Source organism: Aspergillus brasiliensis (assembly GCF_001889945.1).
Source record: "Aspergillus brasiliensis CBS 101740 unplaced genomic scaffold ASPBRscaffold_2, whole genome shotgun sequence".
In the NCBI taxonomy this organism is placed as follows: Eukaryota; Fungi; Ascomycota; class Eurotiomycetes; order Eurotiales; family Aspergillaceae; genus Aspergillus; species Aspergillus brasiliensis.
Window position 1 is genome coordinate 1717187 of NW_027137443.1, and position 15453 is coordinate 1732639.

Consider the following 15453-nt stretch of genomic DNA (forward strand, 5'->3'; position numbering starts at 1 on the left):
CGCTCCCAGTTATTGGTAAACCCCTTGATGCGAGCACACTTGTCATCCGGTCATTTTTGGATTTTTTTGGTTGTCGTTCCGGAAAGGAGTAATTTACTCCTCATCCTCCTCGCCCTCGTCGTTGACGACGTTGTAGAAGCGGAGCTCGTAGACACCCTTGGAGGTGGAGACGACGCGGAGCCAGTCACGGAGCTGCTGCTTCTTGAGGTACTTCTTGGTGCTGTAGAAGGTTGCAGGTTAGCATATGTTGCACATGTACTGCTTCGAGAATGAAAGGTGGAGGAACATACAGGTACTTGAGGTAGCGGCCAGAGAAGGGGATGTGAGCAACAACCTCGACCTTGCCGTCACCAGCCTGGGAGATGACGACCTTGTCACCGAGGTTGCCGACACGGCCCTCGACCTTGATGCGGTCGTGGAGGAACTTCTCGAAAGCAGAGAGGTCGAAGATCTTGTCGCTCACGGGCTGAGAAGCGTTGATGACATACTATAAGATGTAGAGTTAGTAACCGCAATTTTTTTTTTTTTCTACTTGCGACTGTGATTGCGATTGCGATAAGCACATACCTTCTTGGTGACCTTCTGGGCCTTGCGACCACGAGCCTATTGTCCGAAAAAAATACCTATTAGCCTACTGTTCCATAATGTCGGGTCCCCAGGGTTTATGCCATGAGAATATTCTCTCGTTGCTCAACGCAGAAAGAACATCTTCATGGACATAGACCCTTTCGGGGAGAACAGCAAAGCATTTTCAGGAAAGGAAACGTACAGCAACGGGGGCCATTGTGACGGATGGGAGGGGGTGTTTTTTGGGGGATAGAAAGAGGGATTAGCTGGTCGCAAAGAGGTGAATATCCTGCGCCTGGGAGAGAGAAATTGTCGAAGGTCGATGGAGATGCTCGAGTCGGACAAGTGCGTGTCACTAATCCGTTTTGGGTATGTGGATAGGGCTTGCAAAACGCTGATTAGGGCAGCCTCGAATCATCTGACTGGATCTCTGTCTGGACCAATGAGAGCTGCCTTAGTCATAGCGGCAGTTCTCGCTTGCTGATTACCTCAACGACACTAGCGTGCGTGCTGTGCACGGACCACCCTTCCAATCCTATATATACCTCTTGGACCCCCCATCCATTTAGAATTTTTTTCTTTTCTTCTCCAGCTCTCTTTGCCTTTTGGCTTAGATCAAGTGTAGTATCTGTTCTTTTCAGTTTAATCTCTGAAAGTGTTCTAAGGAACACAACATTGATTAATCTTATTTTTGCACCCCGTGGCGAGACCTCTGTGCTTGCGCATGTCTTGCTGCACAGTGTCATCGGGCTTACACTATCCCCGATCGACGCGAACACCCTTTTTTCATCAATTTGGTCGGCTTGTCCGACTGGTTGGAGAAGAAAGTGCGGCTTAGTAGATCTCTTAAGATAACTCCATCTCCATATTAATGTCCCAATCTTCACTTGGTAGAATACCTTTGGTCAGAAACCTCGTCCGAAACTTCGAGAAGGAGCAAGCAAAGCAACTTCTTGTCGTTATACCCCCTCATCCACGTGATCCCTATCAACTACATCACTTGAAAGCTGCAAGAACAAGAACACCAACGATTTCCTCTCAATAACACCAACAAGAAGTGCTATACATAGCGTTAAAGGACTACAAGCCGGTATCATGGGTTCCGTTGTTCTGCCGCACCTGCGCACGGCCTGGCACGTCGACCAGGCTATTCTTTCCGAGGAGGACAGACTTGTGGTGCGTATACATATCACCAAATCATGGCCCTGAAGCATACAAATTATACTAAGGATGTACAGGTCATCCGATTCGGTCGCGATCACGATGTTGACTGTAAGGCATCGCGAATCGATTCTATCACCGGATGAGAGTGTGCTAATGAGATGAATTGCAGGCATGCGTCAGGACGAAGTCCTGTTCAAGATCGCCGAACGTGTGAAGAGTACGTCGGGAATTTCCACCTCATTCCTCTTTCCCCAAATACTACCTCTGGCAAGAAGGAATTTCCAGTGACTAATTCCCAACCAGACTTCGCCGTTATCTACCTCTGCGATATTGACGAGGTACCCGAGTTCAACACAATGTACGAACTCTTCGACCCAATGACCATCATGTTTTTCTACCGGAATAAACACATGATGTGTGATTTTGGTACGGGTAACAACAACAAGTTGAACTGGGTGCTTGAAGACAAGCAGGAAATGATCGATATCATTGAGACCATCTACAAGGGTGCGAAGAAGGGACGTGGTCTAGTCGTTAGTCCGAAGGGTGAGTCCGAAAATTATTTCCTTCCCATCTCCTTACTGGTTGGATTATTTGGCTGATGCATGATATGTGCTGTAGATTACTCGACGAGGTACCGCTACTGATGGTCCTGGATGTTGTGGGGTTGGTATTACTTGGGTTTTGCTATGAATTATGAATGTTTGGGCTTGTTTAGAGGCTCATTAGAGTTAAAAATGAATATTATATGCTCAATAACCTTCGCTTCTGATTAGAAGTAAGTGTATGGTGGGATATATCTTGCTTTCGTAGTCAGATTCAGTGATTTAATCCTGTGAAACATGTCACTAATATACTGCATCAATAAATTCAATATAAACCAAGATTCTTTGCGCCTATCATTACATCTACACTACAACTGCTCATCGCTCTAGAGATCCCAGAAATCTTGCTGTAACAATTCACTCACCTCTCATCCGCTGTGATATAAAATCCAAGCCAAAGCGGCAGAAAACCACCTCCCCTGCCTGCCCCACAATTTCTCTTTTCAGCTTTGTTTCCCTGACGTAACATTCATCAACACATCTCGCCCGCATCGCGAATTCCATTCAGTTATAACCCACCACAGCACATCAGATAATATACAAATAATCCAAGATGATCGATCGCAACATTTTCGAAGACCTGCAGACCAAGATTGACGAGGAGGCTGCGGTCCGCGATGTAAGTCCGAACCGAGCCCGCCAAGCGCAGAAACAAATCCGCAGATGAGCAAGCGGCGTGTTAACGAAATGTACAGGAGCTTCATGATATTGTGCAGACGCTGGCTAGAAAGGGTGATTACTTACTCTGCTTCCTCTCTATTCATCATCGAAATGAGGACAGTCACGAGTTTGTGGGATCGGTGACTGACTTTATTGAATCGGGTCGTAGGAAGATCTACCCAGGCTATCCTGTCGCGGGCTCATTCTACCCCTACGGATCAGTGTATGTTGAACACTTCCTTTCTTTCTTTCTTTCCTCTCAGTGGTCCTATTTAGGGATCTTGGCTAATATAGATAGTGAAACTCGTCCTCGACGACGCAACCAAAGAGATCATCGCCCAGAGAGATGAAGTATCTCGGTTGAAGACCGTTGCGGACAAGCACCCATTTTACAAATACAATGGAGTGTGGACGCGCGAGTTGCAGAACCTTGTGCGTGTCCCCCTTCTATCTACTGGATTCCGCATCAATTGCAGGAATGAGAGCTGACCAGCAAAACCAACAGGTCTCGTCGATTGAGCTCTGCGCCTGGCTAGGCGGACTGGAAGAGTACAAGACGAATAGCTCCTCTTCGTTCTTGACTATTGAAGAGGTTGGAAAGTTTCTGGGTGGTATGTTCCTCTGTCCCTCTCCTACCTTTTAAGAAGTTCAAAGTGTGAACTTGATTCTAATGATTACGTTGTCGGTTGTTTGTTCAGTCCCCGTCAATCTCAAGGAACAAGATGCCTTCCATCTCACTATCGAGGAGTACCTGCTTGCGCTGATTTCTATGGTTGAGGAGCTGGTCAGTTTACCCCCCTTCAAATATTGATTTATTATTGGGGTTCTTGTTTTCGCTGACAAGAAGACACGATAGGCCCGCCTGGCTGTTAACTCAGTCACTTTGGGCGATTATACCCGGCCGGTGCAGATTGGCAATTTCATCAAGGATCTGTTTGCGGGATTCCAGTTGCTGAACCTGAAGAATGATATCCTGCGGAAGAGGAGTGATGGGATCAAATACAGTGTAAGTTTCAATCCGTGTGGTGGCATGTTATGGAATGCTAATATGGTGGCACAGGTCAAGAAGGTGGAGGATGTCGTTTACGATCTGTCTTTGCGCAATTTGATCCCCAAGGGTAGCGCTGCAGCGTAGATTTTCAAAACAGAGAATGAATTAGCATATGTATCTGATACGAAATAACGACACTGTCCAGAACTCGGCAGTTGAAAATTTTCGTTTCGCAAGCCCTCTCCTACAGTAGTGTAATGACCATTATATAATACTCAATATGTAAGACAGCAGCTACTGTTGCAGCTGCTGGGTATCATCGCAACCAAACACCCACCCTCTCACACACAACATACTATAATATGACATGATATAATACCTCCAGCACACACGTACACACTAAGCCGTCGCCTCCTCAGCCTTAGCCTCAGCCCCCTCCGCACCCTTCTTCAACGAAGCCAACGACCCCTCCTTCTTGGCCTTCTCAATCTCCTTCAGGATCGGCTCCTCCAACGACTCCGGCTTCGTCAAACTAGCCCAGCGACCCACAACCTTTCCATCGGCAGAAATCAGGAACTTCTCAAAGTTCCACTTAATGCGCTTCAGTCCCAACAGGCCGGGCTGCTGCTCCTTCATCCACGTCCACACCGGCGCGGCCTTATCGCCATTCACATCCAACTTGCCCAGCACGGGAAACGTCACTCCGTAGTTGATCTGGCAAAACGACTGGATTTCGTCGTTGGAACCGGGGTCCTGGCTTCCGAACTGGTTGCAGGGGAATCCGATGATGGTGAAGTCTTCCGGGTGCTTGGCCTTGATGTCTTGGTAAAGTTTCTCCAGGCCTTGGAATTGCGGGGTGAAACCGCATTTGGAGGCTGTGTTGACGACGAGCACGACTTTGCCCTTGAGGTCGGTGAGGGGGAAGGGAGAGCCCTTTTCTGTTGATGTGAGAGAATGTGGTTAGTTTGTGGTGGTTATGATGGGGGTTGAGAAGCGGGGAAGGGTTGAAGATTGAAAAGTAAGTAAAGGAGAAAGAGATGGGAACGTACTATCGACAGGCTCAAAGTCGTAGAAGGTCGTTGCGGAAGACATGGTTGATAGTAGTCTTGATGATAACTGTGACGATAGGGATGGTGGGTGGTGAATGCGCTGGAGAGGAAAAATGTTCCGATGTCTCAGTCGCGGTGATGTCGCAAAGTGATATGGACTAGTAGGAGCAATAGCAGGAGTAGTTCTGATAAACCGTACTGGTACCAGGGAATGCGCAACTAGATAAGCAGTTGACGAGGCAAGTCTCGACCTTGGGGATGATAAATCAGTGAATGGGATGATAGATGACAAACGCATCGGCGGCTAAGAGAAGAAAGAGAGGGGTCGGCAGTCAATAATCGTCGCAGGCGCACTTCCCAAAGAGGAGCAGCACGAGGGGGAGAATGGAACCTGATGGATCGGGAACAAGAGATTCCGGAAGCCGAACCAGTATCGATGTCATCATGAGCAGAAACGGACTGAATGATTGCGGGTCGATCGATACGGATTCGGGCCCAAAAAAGGCTTGGGGGGATTCTTGCACGTGTAAAACCCGTTACGGCGCCACCGGCGGTTTTGCTGCTTTGGGTTTGGTTGCATTTCTGGCACTTGTGGTTGGTTGAAGATGGATGGTTATTATGCACAATAATACAATGGGATTGATTAGTGATCAGTGGATGCTGGGTTTTTTGATCAGTGCACGGGTGGTTCATTTAGGAATTCCAAATACTTGAGACTCCAGGTGGATACAATAATATGTCGTGGGCTCTGGGGTTTTAAATTAAGCCATGCTCATCATGCACGTCTATTGGGGCTTAGTGTCATTGCCTCGTTCGTGACTGGAGGTTCCGTATATTCTTCGTATTTATCCGCAACCTTCCAGACTTCATTATGGGAGACAGGCAGAAATTAGTGATGCTTTTCATTCTAGACCGTCGCATCGTATCATCCGGCCGACCTCAAGTCCACGCCATCCACATATGACCCAACCCGCTCTAGTACACACTCCTGACTCGAGGCACAATTCGAGCCCCATCGCATAGTAAGACCACACACACACACACACTGTACATAGGTGGTATGAACCATCCACGGTACGCACATCTCCCATCCACAATCCCGCGGGGCGCGGCTCGTCTTCACCGCGAGGAACACCCGGTATCCGTGTTCCGCGCGATCGATCATGATCAGCAGCAAAACACAGGAATGGCCTCGATCGGTCTGATCTTCGATCGGGCACATCTATCCCTCAAGCAAATGCACCTTGTAGCGTGTAGCATAGTGCAGTAACCATTGCATTGGATTACCCAATTTCCGTCTGCACTAAGACGGACCCATCATTCATTTCTCATCATCCGCATCCAACACATCCACATCCAATTCCTCCATTACCCCAAGCACAACAGCCAAGTTCTCCATGAAGCCATTCACAGAGACACGCAGCATGCGATTCGTCGTCGCGCGGTAGGTCGTCTCCAGCACGGTTTTGGCTTCTTCGTCGGCGGTTTGCTCTTTCGTTGGTGTGGTTAGGGCGAAGCTGCGCTTGACGAATGGGGAGAGCTCGGTGTCGACTTCGAGGGTGCGAAGGGCGGCGGATGCGAGGCGATTGGTAGGGAGGGGAAGGGATATTGTGCTGTTGGGATTGATGTTGGTTAGTGGTGTCGATGTGATAGGGACAAGGGGAGTTTGGTTCGTCTTACAGGGTGTAAGGGAATTCGGAGGGGGTTCCGTTGGATGCCATGATGATATATGTAGGTATCCTGTAAGGTTCCAGTAGGTCCAATCTGAGTGTAGTGCAGCAGCAACTCGAATTCCTGTTGTATAGAGCGCGACGCTGGTGAGAAAGATTGATATTGAGGCGGGGAAGAGTGGGATGTGCGATAAGGCATGAGTAAGCATGGCGGCCTCAGGCTACAACTGGTATATCGTCGGCATACTTGCCTGGTGAGAATCTGGCCTAGCGACTTCTACGCATTACTTCTCGCAAGCTATACTGCCAAGTACTTCAATTACTATAAGCCATTTGACTACTGTAGATCTGGCGTATGGTAATCTAGTTACGCCTTTATCAATGCGATGTGGGAGAAGGCAGTGGAGTTATCAATCGACCTGGTCAATCTGATTTATCATTGTTACATGTTTACATTCATTCACCTACGAAGCAAAAGTAGTGTGACTTCAAGACATTACAATTATTCTGGTATCAAAAGTATAGTATATACAGCCGGCGTGACTCTTCCAGGGCTGCTCTCCTAAGCCAAAAAGAAGATACGCTTGAATGTACAACAGAACAGCTCTCCCACCAAGTCATGACTTCGTTAAGGTTTCCCAGATCGAAGGTTTTCATGACGCATCACTGGAAAGTCGAGTGTATGTCGTGGGAGAAAGCATAGAATCTTTCAACGAATCATCCTTTACAGAAGGGAAAGGACGGACTGAAGGTTGGCGAGACCTCCTAGGCTATTGTCAGAGATATTTTCTTCAGACTGTGTCAGATCAACTCACCGTTCTGGCTGAGGAGGCCCAGGATGTTCTCAAGGGCGCCAGCGGTCAAGTCACCTTGGAAGAGTCAGTAAGCATACTCAATCAGTCAAGCCCAGATTGGCACTTACCGCTCTGGATCTTGGCGACAAGGGTCTCGGAAAGACCAGAAAGGTCGTTGATGTCGCGCTTCAGGTTGACATCTGGTGTACTGTTAGTTATTGTACAGCGGTTGTACAGCTGTGTTGGTTATTTTTACATACCGGCAGAGACAACACCGCTGGCAGCTCCCTTGACAGTGCCAACAGCTCCGCCAGCCACATTGACAACAGGGGAGGCGACAGAGTTGACAGCGCCACCAACTGTCTTGACAACGGGCGAAGCAACACCTTCGACAGTGTTGACGGCTCCACCGACGACATGTCCAACAGTGTTAACAGCCCCGCCAGCAACACCCCCAACGGTGCCGGCGGCATCAGCGGCGACTCCAACCACAGGTGTAGCAACGCCACCAACAGTGCCAGTAAGATCACGCTTGTTGGAGGGAAGCAGCTGGGTCAGCTTGCCTTCTATGGTAGAGAGCTCTACATATATATTAGTGGGGTCCCTCTAACCAAGGTTCCCGAGCAGAGGCAGCATACCGTCTTTCAGACCAGTGAGGTCGGTGGTAGCGCAGCCAACGAGGCCACCGACAACATTGTCGACTTTTCCGAGAACACCCGTCAGCTGGCTAAGCGTGGACTGAACGGTAGTATCCACAACCGGGATAGCAGCGGCAGAGATACTGCCAGCAAGGGCGAGAGAAGCAGCGATTCCAGTGAACTTCATTGTGATGTCTTGGTATTTGGTAATAGAATAAAGAAAGATAGTGAGTGTAGTATAGTTGCAAGAAAGGAGTGAATGGGGGTTTGGAGATCTAAAGAACGACTGATACTGAGCGAAGTGCTTGAAGAGAGAAGGGAGAGCAAAAGAGCGGACGCTCCATTAAATACACAGATATTTCGTGCTGAGAGCTTTGATTCAGGGGAAGCTGGCAACGAAGCTGACTTCCACATCCATTGAATCGGGCACCTTAGAGCTTGCACAAATGAGGATCGACATCGCAATCCAATGACACCACTCCGTCGTTTCAAATGGGATGGTAGAATGCCATTCATCCGATGAGCTTAATCTAAGCCCACAAGCTATCAAGCATATAGCAGGCGAAGTTGATGCCAGCCTGCTTCGATCATATGGGATGTAGCATATAGAACCATTTTCATTGATATCATGGTGAAAGCATAGGCGCTGTCTATTCGTAGAAGCATCTCATGGCACTGAAAAGCGTTGGTGATTCTTCACTTTCCAAATTGTAGTATGCCTTTACGCCGGAGACCAAATTTCAGGACCAAATCGATAGTGCTTGGGGTGGGCGGGTATAGATTAACCTCTGTTCGCTTTCTCCTACCTTGGCATAGGGATTCAATAGTAAAATCTTAAAGGGTGCTCCACTTCGTGTGCGATTGCTGATGATGGTCATGACTGTCGCTTTGGCACCACTGCGGAGGTTAATGCCTGTACCTCATTAAACCTCCGTGGGCAGCGTGGGGCTCGCCCAGGAACCCCGCGGAACTTTATTCTGTATATTCCTGTTCTGGTCAGCATGGTGATCATTGACCCAGACGTTTCAAACACTCATAGTAGGTTGTTAGCTCAGCGAAGTAACTAGTATCGTCATCCCAGTTGAAGCGGAGCGTTGGGTGGGCACAACGATGAATGGACAGGGTACTAGTTGCGAATTTTTATTGAGACACATTAGGCGAAAAAGAGGATGACTCCAATGTCGCATAAATTCACTCAGTCATGACAAGGTGATTGTGTGGCAAGTAGTTTAGGTTCGCAGGCAAGCCAGCCGCTGTCTGCTTGCCAGATTGCGAGGCAGTACCTCCATCCCTGTCGATCCGATCCACTCACTACATTTTCGAGAACCGTTGTTGGGCAGGGCGATCAGCATGACGATAAGGCGCAGATTCCAACCGCAATCGGATTGCCAACCACTCAAACGCTAACCGGGTATAGCTTCCCCACTAAATATCATTTTTGAGACTGCCATACCATACATCATTCGTGCTCGCGGTAGCTCAATCACCTCGTCATCGGCCGAGATATAGACGAAAGTATCAATCGGCAAGCACCTCCGGTACCTGATCACGGTCGGAAAGGTCTTTCATGCATTACCGAGCGGGTTTTCTTTTTTTCTTCAGTAGTAATCGTATACCCTGAACTAAGTATTTCATTAGCCCTGTTAGATAGTTACTAGTCAGGCACACCACGTAGCCCGGCTTGGCTTTAAGGTGCAGGATGAGTGACGTCAGGATACAGGAGATCTCAATTGGCAGATTTCAAACCAGTTCCCTTCTCGCTCGGGGATGTACTGATACTGTGTAGTAGTAAGGGTGGACTGCGCCAAGTGAGTCGTTGGTGTGGAAGGATCAACAGGTAATCTGAACTCAAAAAGGTGAGTGGAAACTACCAACAACGAAGAGATAAAAGTGCCTGTGGTTCATTGTCCCTTGTAATTCTCATGCATGCTCTGGTAGTAGCTGTTGTGATCAATTTGGTGGACGTTAAGTCTATCAGTAATATAAATGCTGCGCGACTGTCAATTGTTCGTTGTTAGTACTACTACCATCATGATGCGACGTCGAAGACATTAGATGTGGTCCACTTTATATATCGACACGGATAGCTTCAGCCAGGTGAAGTAGAACCTGGCCTTGGTTGCAGCAATGAACACAACACAGTCAGGAATGACAAAGAAAAGTTTAAGTGTGGGCTGGCTGAAGAAGAAGTCCGGACTGTGAGACCCTCATACTGATGAGGGGAACAAGTTGATGCGACAACCATCCTGACACCAACAACAATGGCCGCAAAACAAACAAAAGTCACGGGGCTGTCACATGGACAAGCCTGCAGATGTTTGTGGCTGATGGCGGATGAGAGTGGCGGCCCGTTTGTTTGATCTGTTTGCCTGTGGGGAGAACAACACGGGCTGACTAAGATGACAGTCCCGTGACGGTCAGGGACATCACCCGGAGCTACGGCAGCCTGAGGCAGTAGACGTTGTCCTGTCAACGGCGGCCGCTAAGCCGGATCAGGGGAATCACAACATAACAGCAGCCACTGAGCGTGCATCGCAGTTGCCCCCCAAAGCAGACTCATCGGCCTCGAGCCTATCTTCTTCTCGTGCGGCCAACTTTTCCCTCATTTCCTCTCCTCTCTCTTCCCCTCACGCTCCGCACTGTTGGTCTCCAGCCTCTACCGCTCCCTGTCTGGGCTTCTGTATATCTTCCTCCTCTTCCCCTGGACTTCCCCGTGCTATCCTTACCCTATCGGCACCCGTGTCTTATTTGCATCGCCTTTTGTTTAGGAGCGCCAACAGATCAGATCATGAGCCTTTAGTTCAAAACTGTTATTTGTTTACTTTTCTATCAATTGACAGAGCTCCCCGACTGCTTTCAATTGCAGCATTGCACCTCTTGACAAGTTCATCTTGTCAAGTCTTTCCTTTCTTCCATTCCTGTGATTACACCTTGCCCCCGTTAGCGGCTATTGTTTTGGTTGTCGCATCGCCACCATCAAGATGGCTACCAACAGTGGTTATGGGCAAGTGATTGAGTATATTCAAGGTTCGTTAGCTCCCTGCCATCGACAATGATGATGTTGCTTCTGCAACAGCTGGAAAATGCATCGCCAGTGGAAGTGATCATCTGCAGCTGGCTGACCACTCGACCAAACAGATCGGCTCTACCTCGCCTCCTACGATAATCCTCCCGATGCACGAACCCCATTTCCCTATCCGGTCGAACAGCCGAGATCACCGTCCAAGCGCTCTGCGAGGGCTCATCCTAGCACTCCTAGCAAGAAGCGCAGCCCCGTCTATTTCACAGTAGATGATGTCTTGCTGTACAACTCATTCCATGCGGATTTCGGTCCTCTACACATCGGCCACTTATATCGTTTTGCGGTTCAGTTCCACGAGATCCTCGGGGAGCCTGAAAACCGTGATCGTGCAGTGGTGTTCTACTCTAAGACGGATGCACGGAGCCGTGCTAATGCGGCTTGCCTGGTTGCCTGCTACATGGTCCTCATCCAGGCCTGGCCCCCGCACCTCGCACTGGCACCCATCGCGCAAGCCGATCCCCCATACATGCCCTTCCGTGATGCTGGATATAGCCAGGCGGATTTTATCCTGAACATTCAGGATGTCGTGTATGGTGTGTGGAAAGCTAAGGAGCAGTCGCTCTGTAGCCTCAGGGACTTTAGCCTGGAAGAGTATGTCTGAAAGCAATGGTTCTCATCAACTTCACTGACATGAGTGCCAGGTACGAGAAGTTTGAGCGTGTTGACATGGGTGATTTCAACTGGATTACTCCGCAGTTCCTCGCTTTCGCTTCGCCGCAGCACCAACCGATTGCGCCGATCCCTCAAAACACGCCAGAGTTCGCAGCGCTTCCATCGACCGTCTCGGAAGTTCTTTCTTCGAAGCTACCTCTTCCTTTCAAAAATGTTCTGGCGCACTTTTCATCCCGCAACATCGGTCTTGTCGTAAGACTGAACTCCGAGTTGTACTCTCCATCCTACTTCACGGCTCTGGGAATCACCCATGTGGATATGATCTTTGAAGACGGAACCTGCCCTCCTCTGCCACTTGTCCGTCGCTTCATCAAGATGGCCCACGAGACGATCAGTAAGAAAAAGGGCATTGCTGTTCACTGCAAGGCCGGCCTGGGACGAACTGGATGCTTGATCGGCGCGTATCTCATCTACAGATACGGGTTTACTGCCAACGAAATCATTGCTTTTATGAGATTCATGCGGCCAGGCATGGTGGTTGGTCCTCAGCAGCACTGGCTACACCTCAACCAGGGATCTTTCCGCGAGTGGTGGTACGAGGACTCCATGAAGGAGAAGCTAGCTCAAATGCAAGCAGCTCCCATCACCCCTGGACGGCCATCTACTAGACAGCGGGCCAATGGACCTGTGGCCACGCCGCCGAACAATGGCCATTCTAAGCGTGCTGCTCTTGGCGAGATCGACCACAATGAGGGGGCTGGGGCTCAGGCAGAAGAGTACCTTCCTGCACCCACCCCAGGACAGCCTCGCAAGTCACACAGAAAAGACTCTCGCCATCACCCTTATGCGCGTACCACATCTGGCAGCTTGGTCGTCGACAAGGATGGCAACAAGAATGGCGAACAAACCAGCCACAGACATCACCGTCTTAGCAACGACAGCAGTGAAAGTGAAGAGGAGATCCAATTGCGTATGTTGGCGAAGCGTTCCTCAAGATCTCCCGTCGCATCTCCTAGCCAGCGGTCTGTTAGTTACTCTGCTACAGTAACAGCTAGCTACACCCTGAACGACGACGATCGAGAGAACTGGGGCGATGCTGCCGCCTATGCGGCACCGAAGACTCCCGTCGGCACCAAGAGTGGCAGTGGAGCGATCGCAGTAACAAAGGTTAGGACAAGCCCAAGGCGTGCTACAGACAGCAGGAGTGAGACGAAGGTTCGGAAGGCTAGCGGCCGCGTTGGTAGCGCTGGAAGTCCCACGCGGGTGAAATAAACGCCTCACCGGCGCAGGTATACTTCTTTTCTTCTCCGCGCTCTTGAGCCTTTTCAGATATCCTTTCCTTTGCATTCCTACTTTCCGCCTATTGTTGCTGCCGGGGTATAATATGTGCATAGTCCCGAGCATTTTCTCTTCTTTGCTACCTGCGCTTTGACCTTTACACTTTTTTTTTTGGGCAATTCTCCGGTGTGGTTGTGGGTGTTGGGTTCTGGTGCAAAATCCATGGGTCTGGGGTGTGTGTTTACGGCGTCTGGTTACACTGTTGATGGTCAAATGATATCTAGAAGTTGGTCTGGAATACACCAAGTCTTTGACTGGCACATGATGTTTATAGTGTGTCGAGTGACTTTTATCGATCAAACGCGTTTCTCTGTACGTATATGATCTACGTCGATATGACCGATTCGTAATGACCTATCTTCCTGGTGATGCTTCGTCAGTCTTGGTCAATCGTAGACATGTAACCGGTGGAGCTTTTTGGCAGAATGCTCGATGCCCACGCAAGTAAAATTGTCGAGCTGCCTCTACCGTTCATACCAAGTGTCGCGACAAATACTGCTTTGGGAAGCTTATTCCTTAGGAAAGTGACCGTTGCAAGACATGGATCCCGAACCTTCAATCCCAAACGCAGTAGTATACAACAACTACTCCCCCTTCAAAGGATGATCATTCATCTCGAGAGACGAACCGACCAACTGACGAAGCCAACCTCGGGATTCTTGGCGACGGTAGATGAACCAGTCCTCTTTATTAATAGCAGAGAAAACCTCTACCCATCAACTAAAAGTGGACCGCAAGAGTGACATTTGATATCTCGTTGCAGAGGATGATGGCTCTGGTACCCTAGTTCTTCGACAGCTTTGTAATCATAAGCTATAAGCCTTATTTTTATTCAGCCTATAACAACAAGCATTGTTAGTCTAACGGTTATGATACTCGCCTTCCAAGCGAGTGGCCGGGGTTCGACTCCCCGACAATGCATTTTTTCTTTTCCGCATTAGAATGCATGCCCTTCGGGTCGTCGACACGGCTTTTCGCTTTAAGTGGTTGATAGTTTAACACTCAGCTGATGCGATCATGGAGACAAGTTTTTGGTCTGCTCAATTGGCTAGTCAGTTACATTGGTGTTGAAGTGGGAATATGGTTGCATCCTATCTGAATTGCGGACAAGTACATCCCCACCTTCTGAACAGAACTATAACCTACTGGATACAAGGCAAGGTTGCACAAAATACTTTAAATACGCAAACTGAAAATTATGTCTAGCTTTACCAAAACGTGATGCACCCGATCTCATGTCATACACATATCACTATCTTCTAACAAACCCCCTCCAAATGCATCCGAATCATATCCCTATATTCCCCCGCTCTCGGCGTACTCTCTTCAATGCCCTGCACCTTCGCCGCATCATCCCAAAGCCTCAACCTGACCATCTCATCACACAAGGGATCCGTCTCGAACTTCTCCAACTCTGCGCCCTTAAACGGCCCGCCTTGGAACTCGAGAGATTTCTTCGATGCAGACGATAATGTCTCGTAGTATGCTTTGTTTGTGGCCGTTAGATATCTATCATACTAGTAGTCAGTTTGCATGCCAACAGCTAGTAGTTCCTATATCACCCCGCAGCTTTCACAATCGATCTCTGGTTGACTGGACTTCTTACCGCTTCGCAGGAACATGACTCTCGACTAATCGACAAACCTTCTCACTGAAGCCCAGTGAACGAAGGTATTCCGCCCCGATGGTTTCGTGGCCCATTCGGCCGACGTTTTCAGTACTACCGCTATTGCTGTTGCTGTTGCTATTGTTGGATTTTAGGTTCATCCGGACTTCCTTTGTGGATGATAAGGGGATGATTTGGCCGATGTCGTGGAGGAGGGCGGCGAGGATGAGTTCCGGGGATGCGCCTGATACGATATGATATTGTCAGTTACTATAACCCTTTTTGGAACTGATTCTCGTGCTGATGGTTTGGTGTGCGTGTGGTTGAGCGGAGTGGAGTGGTTCTTGTACCTGATTTCTGGGCCTGGTGCGCGGCTTGTAGACAGTGTTCGAGTTGGCTGATGGATTCGCCGATGTAGTCGCCTTGTCCGTATTTCTCAAGGGAGGTTACGAGGTATGTGGCTTTTTCGAGGGGAGTTTGGGGTGTCATATTGGGGAATTGAGATGGTAGGTGTATGGATATAGTACGCTTGGGGAAGGGGAGGGGATAGTGTGGATATGAGACGAGGGATGAGGGGGGAGGGGCTATATAGGTGCCATTCTCCGCTGTTTAGGTGAGCCCACGTGCTTTCGCTCTTGTTATTTGTTTCTGGAAAATTTATTCTTTAGTTATGGAAT

General features: G+C 49.0%; 8 protein-coding genes and 1 non-coding gene across 9 annotated transcripts; 4 read left to right on the top strand and 5 right to left on the bottom strand.

Moving 5' to 3' along the window:
• Positions 1-93: 93 nt before the first annotated feature.
• On the bottom strand, positions 94-603 carry ASPBRDRAFT_117328 (60S ribosomal protein eL22; the record flags this gene model as incomplete). The annotated part of the gene is made up of 3 exons (XM_067617081.1): positions 94-213; positions 260-487; positions 568-603. Coding segments are annotated over 3 exons (384 nt in total), but the record flags the coding sequence as incomplete, so codon positions are not given.
• A 784-nt stretch (positions 604-1387) lies between these two features.
• Positions 1388-2493, top strand: ASPBRDRAFT_38359 (DIM1 family thioredoxin-like protein). The gene is made up of 5 exons (XM_067623923.1): positions 1388-1743; positions 1806-1839; positions 1901-1948; positions 2035-2277; positions 2353-2493. Exons 1-5 carry the CDS (start codon positions 1663-1665, stop codon positions 2376-2378), a joined length of 432 nt encoding a protein of 143 aa, XP_067483252.1. The 5' UTR covers positions 1388-1662; the 3' UTR covers positions 2379-2493.
• A 396-nt stretch (positions 2494-2889) lies between these two features.
• On the top strand, positions 2890-4131 carry ASPBRDRAFT_117436 (translin; the record flags this gene model as incomplete). Its single annotated transcript, XM_067617095.1, has 8 exons — positions 2890-2955; positions 3032-3068; positions 3166-3219; positions 3295-3428; positions 3502-3607; positions 3695-3780; positions 3853-4002; positions 4057-4131. The coding sequence occupies 8 exons, from the start codon at positions 2890-2892 to the stop codon at positions 4129-4131; spliced, it is 708 nt and encodes a 235-aa protein (XP_067483253.1).
• A 255-nt stretch (positions 4132-4386) lies between these two features.
• On the bottom strand, positions 4387-5079 carry ASPBRDRAFT_116951 (glutathione peroxidase; the record flags this gene model as incomplete). The annotated part of the gene is made up of 2 exons (XM_067617035.1): positions 4387-4925; positions 5037-5079. 2 exons carry the CDS (start codon positions 5077-5079, stop codon positions 4387-4389), a joined length of 582 nt encoding a protein of 193 aa, XP_067483254.1.
• A 1278-nt stretch (positions 5080-6357) lies between these two features.
• Positions 6358-6757, bottom strand: ASPBRDRAFT_192185 (CTAG/PCC1 family protein; the record flags this gene model as incomplete). The annotated part of the gene is made up of 2 exons (XM_067620450.1): positions 6358-6649; positions 6717-6757. 2 exons carry the CDS (start codon positions 6755-6757, stop codon positions 6358-6360), a joined length of 333 nt encoding a protein of 110 aa, XP_067483255.1.
• Positions 6758-7430: 673 nt separating this feature from the next.
• Positions 7431-8325, bottom strand: ASPBRDRAFT_192186 (uncharacterized protein; the record flags this gene model as incomplete). Its single annotated transcript, XM_067620451.1, has 5 exons — positions 7431-7471; positions 7522-7575; positions 7629-7700; positions 7761-8081; positions 8139-8325. The coding sequence occupies 5 exons, from the start codon at positions 8323-8325 to the stop codon at positions 7431-7433; spliced, it is 675 nt and encodes a 224-aa protein (XP_067483256.1).
• Positions 8326-10701: 2376 nt separating this feature from the next.
• On the top strand, positions 10702-13358 carry cdcA (phosphoprotein phosphatase CDC14). Its single transcript, XM_067623924.1, has 3 exons — positions 10702-11165; positions 11277-11811; positions 11862-13358. The coding sequence occupies exons 1-3, from the start codon at positions 11120-11122 to the stop codon at positions 13102-13104; spliced, it is 1824 nt and encodes a 607-aa protein (XP_067483257.1). The 5' UTR covers positions 10702-11119; the 3' UTR covers positions 13105-13358.
• Positions 13359-14019: 661 nt separating this feature from the next.
• Positions 14020-14091, top strand: ASPBRDRAFT_t36. Its single transcript has one exon. It is a non-coding gene; the product is annotated as a tRNA-Gly (tRNA).
• Positions 14092-14352: 261 nt separating this feature from the next.
• On the bottom strand, positions 14353-15330 carry ASPBRDRAFT_169508 (HD domain-containing protein). The gene is made up of 3 exons (XM_067619661.1): positions 15127-15330; positions 14777-15020; positions 14353-14679 (listed from the first exon to the last, which is right to left on the bottom strand). Exons 1-3 carry the CDS (start codon positions 15263-15265, stop codon positions 14430-14432), a joined length of 633 nt encoding a protein of 210 aa, XP_067483258.1. The 5' UTR covers positions 15266-15330; the 3' UTR covers positions 14353-14429.
• Positions 15331-15453: the final 123 nt, after the last annotated feature.

Bases quoted from the DNA above. Each gene is read 5' to 3' on its own strand.
- ASPBRDRAFT_38359 (XM_067623923.1), top strand. From the start codon at position 1,663: ATGGGTTCCGTTGTTCTGCCGCACCTGCGCACGGCCTGGCACGTCGAC. The intron at 1,744-1,805 runs GTGCGTATACAT...AAGGATGTACAG, and splicing joins CCGAGGAGGACAGACTTGTG to GTCATCCGATTCGGTCGCGA. The intron at 2,278-2,352 runs GTGAGTCCGAAA...TATGTGCTGTAG, and splicing joins TCTAGTCGTTAGTCCGAAGG to ATTACTCGACGAGGTACCGC.
- cdcA (XM_067623924.1), top strand. From the start codon at position 11,120: ATGGCTACCAACAGTGGTTATGGGCAAGTGATTGAGTATATTCAAG. The intron at 11,166-11,276 runs GTTCGTTAGCTC...TCGACCAAACAG, and splicing joins AGTGATTGAGTATATTCAAG to ATCGGCTCTACCTCGCCTCC. The intron at 11,812-11,861 runs GTATGTCTGAAA...CATGAGTGCCAG, and splicing joins AGGGACTTTAGCCTGGAAGA to GTACGAGAAGTTTGAGCGTG.
- ASPBRDRAFT_169508 (XM_067619661.1), bottom strand. From the start codon at position 15,265: ATGACACCCCAAACTCCCCTCGAAAAAGCCACATACCTCGTAACCTCC. The intron at 15,021-15,126 runs GTACAAGAACCA...ATATCGTATCAG, and splicing joins GCACCAGGCCCAGAAATCAG to GCGCATCCCCGGAACTCATC. The intron at 14,680-14,776 runs GTAAGAAGTCCA...CTAGTATGATAG, and splicing joins AGTCATGTTCCTGCGAAGCG to ATATCTAACGGCCACAAACA.